Source organism: Arachis ipaensis, chromosome B04 (assembly GCF_000816755.2).
Source record: "Arachis ipaensis cultivar K30076 chromosome B04, Araip1.1, whole genome shotgun sequence".
Classification (NCBI taxonomy): domain Eukaryota; kingdom Viridiplantae; phylum Streptophyta; class Magnoliopsida; order Fabales; family Fabaceae; genus Arachis; species Arachis ipaensis.
Genome location: NC_029788.2, coordinates 103067121 through 103070335, shown reverse-complemented (window position 1 = coordinate 103070335; position 3215 = coordinate 103067121). Strand labels below are relative to the sequence as shown.

Here is a 3215-nt window from a genome sequence, read left to right as displayed (position 1 = left end):
TAAACTCAACCTTTAATTTTATACAATAATAAAACATATTAATGAAAAAAGTTAACAACTAATATATATAATTATATATAGTTCCTTGCAAATAGCAAGTGTGTTATGAACTTATGATACAATTTACATACAATTACTTAAAAATTTATAATAGTGACATAAGATTCCATTAGTATTAGACCATATATATGTAGATGCAGTATTTGTTGAAAAGAAAATAAATAAAATGATAATGGGGCCTTGAAAACTTGCTTACACACACAGGGCTTGTGCAATCGTGGGCGGCTATAGTGATGGGAATGCTATCTGGAAGCATTCCGTGGGTCTCAATGATGATTCTTCACAAAAAGTCAAGCCTCCTTCAGAAGGTCTTCCTCCTCTTTAATTTCTCTCTTTTCTCTTCAAATAACACTCTATTATTTCTCACCGTTAATTAAGCAAAAAGTTTAATTAGGTGTAGGGTCACGTTTATTTTTCTCATTTGTTATGCACGTGAATCTTTTAACTTTTAACACTTCATTCAATGATACAAGAAGCAAGCCAATAATATCATACGTCATTCAACTTCATCGTCAGCTCATAAGCACTCTAAGCTGAGGTTGAAACTTGAAAGGATAATCTGGAAACTTGAGTTTAATTTGTATGTGTTAATATTATAAAAAAAATAATTTTATATGATCATTCAATTAAATTAATGTATTTAAATATTTTTTTAAAAAAATAAATAACAAAATTAACTATTCCATTTTGTTTCTATCTCTTGGGTTTTCGTGTTTGAATAGTTGACTTGGAATTTAGTCTGGTCTGTTAAATTTTCCATGGAGAATAGTTGCATTATTTTTATTAATTTATATGTAATTTGGGGGGTTCAGTTCACACATGCTATTATCATGTTTAAGTCTAATTGATTAATTCGTAAAATGGGTTCTACTTAACTATGGTGGTAGGCTGGTAGTTAATTATACGGTTAATATAATATTTTATGTCACCAGTTTATACGGGCTGAACTATTTTAGTTTTTTTTTTTTTTACAAAATTAATTGTTTATTTAAAAAAAATTAAAAAGTCAGCACTTTTATTAAAATTTGACTAGTATTTAACCAGCAAAAAAAATGAATAATTTCATATTTTTTTATTTGGTTGCTCACGGTATCCCCTAACCCGACGAATAATTTCATATTATTAGATGAAATCTCACACCATTAAAAATATCAATGATGACTACAAATCACAAAATTTGCTGATTCCTAACACTAACACTCCTCTTTAAAAAAATTATAATTGTATGTAAGATATTTTGGATCATATATTCCTTAATTTATTATTGGAATAACAACAAAAGAGAATAATAAATAAATAAAATAATCAAGAAAGATGATCATTATTAATGGTAACTTTGTAAATTAATTCTTTTTTCGTAATTTAATTTTAATACACATTTCAATCATGTTTCTAATATTGAATATAGTGGACAATTATCTGTAAATAAAGAGAGTATATGATAATATAAGAAGGTGAAGACCAACAAATAATTATGATGCATAGTTACTTTTGTACTTAAAAAAACATTAACCACAATATGATTTTTTAATCTATCTATAAGTATCTAGTTAATTTGTTTACCATATATGATGTGCATATTTATTCTATTTTTCTCCTTACACAATTAATTTTCAATATTATGTTCAGGTAGATGACACCCTAGGTGTATTTCATACACATGCAGTAGCTGGCCTATTGGGTGGGCTTCTCACAGGTCTCTTCGCAGAACCAACACTTTGCAACCTGCTACTACCGGTAACCAATTCAAGAGGTGCATTCTATGGTGGTAATGGTGGTGTTCAGTTCCTAAAACAATTGGTTGCAGCATTGTTCGTAATTGGTTGGAACTTGGTCTCAACCACCATAATTCTTCTCGTCATCCAATTGTTCATACCTTTGAGGATGCCTGATGAGCAACTTGAGATTGGTGATGACGCTGTTCATGGTGAAGAAGCTTATGCACTTTGGGGTGATGGTGAAAAATATGATCCTACAAGGCATGGGACACAAAATAATAATGGCAATTCTTCTGTTTCACCTTATGTTAGTGGTGCAAGAGGTGTCACCATCAATTTGTGAGTAGTATAGTAGTGTTTTTTTAATCACAATTATTTTTGCATGATAGACATTTTGAAATTTTAATCATTTATTTCATAAGGATAGATGGTTAAAATATCTTTTGTCTATATTTTCAGGTATTCAAAAAATACACATTGATGTTCTAATAATTTTAATAGTTGATCTTACGATTAAAATTATTAGAATACCATACCAGTATTTCTAGAATACATGGAATTTTTTTTTGTTTAAGTGGTATGAGATGTAAATCTGTTGTAAGACTTTATTACCCTTCTCCTTTTCCTTTGAGCTGGGTATACTAAAACTGAAACGTCATAAAGCTATTATTAGTATTGACACTATAATTAGGTTTTCTCCATATTTAAGAGTCAGAGAAGAGAGGCTCTACTCTACTAGTGTTGTAGCTGAGCGTTGAAGCTTTAATTTAATTTGTTCACTCAATTGTATAAAGTGGATCTGTATGAAATTAATACCATAGGCAAATGATGCTAATTAATTTTGAGGGTGATGTAAGTAGAATTTTGATTTTCAGGAATGGAAATTTCTAGTTCAATGTCAACGACATGGTTATGATTTCTGTTCCTCTTGTCGTATAATTTACATTTGAAAATAAAATAATGTCTATTACTTTGATAAATAAGCTTAACTATATATTATTATTTTTAATCACTATATATTCCCAACTACTTTTAAAACCGGATTTAACTTTGATTCACTTTGTACACTATCATTAAGTAATTAGATTATATATATAAACCAAATCTTTATTAGCTGATAGCAAGATTGATGTAATCTACGATACAGAAAAAAAAAAAAAAGAAAAAGAAAAGCTAATTTTATTATATAAGCTTTAATGTCATTCTCAAGGCATGGTACTACAATTGTACTTTGTCCAAAGCAATTGACTTTTGTATGGTGACACATAAGATCAATTAAAGAGATTAAAAACACTACGAGAAAAAGTCTTACTCTATATTATGATGACATAAGATTTTATTTAATACTTTCAATTTTGCGTCATAGAAGAATACTTTAATTTTGTAATAAATTATAAAAAAAATAATTATTTATACCCATAAATTTTATAAATACTA

At 28.1% G+C, this 3215-nt stretch overlaps 1 protein-coding gene across 1 annotated transcript in view; it reads left to right on the top strand.

Moving 5' to 3' along the window:
- LOC107639704 (ammonium transporter 2) overlaps positions 1-2680 on the top strand; it is a 17859-nt gene extending 15179 nt beyond the window's left edge. The window contains exons 4-5 of the mRNA XM_016343271.2: positions 265-368; positions 1690-2680. Coding sequence (XP_016198757.1) covers positions 265-368; positions 1690-2121 — 536 coding nt within the window. The 3' untranslated portion in view covers positions 2122-2680. The remainder of the gene's footprint in view (positions 1-264; positions 369-1689) is intronic.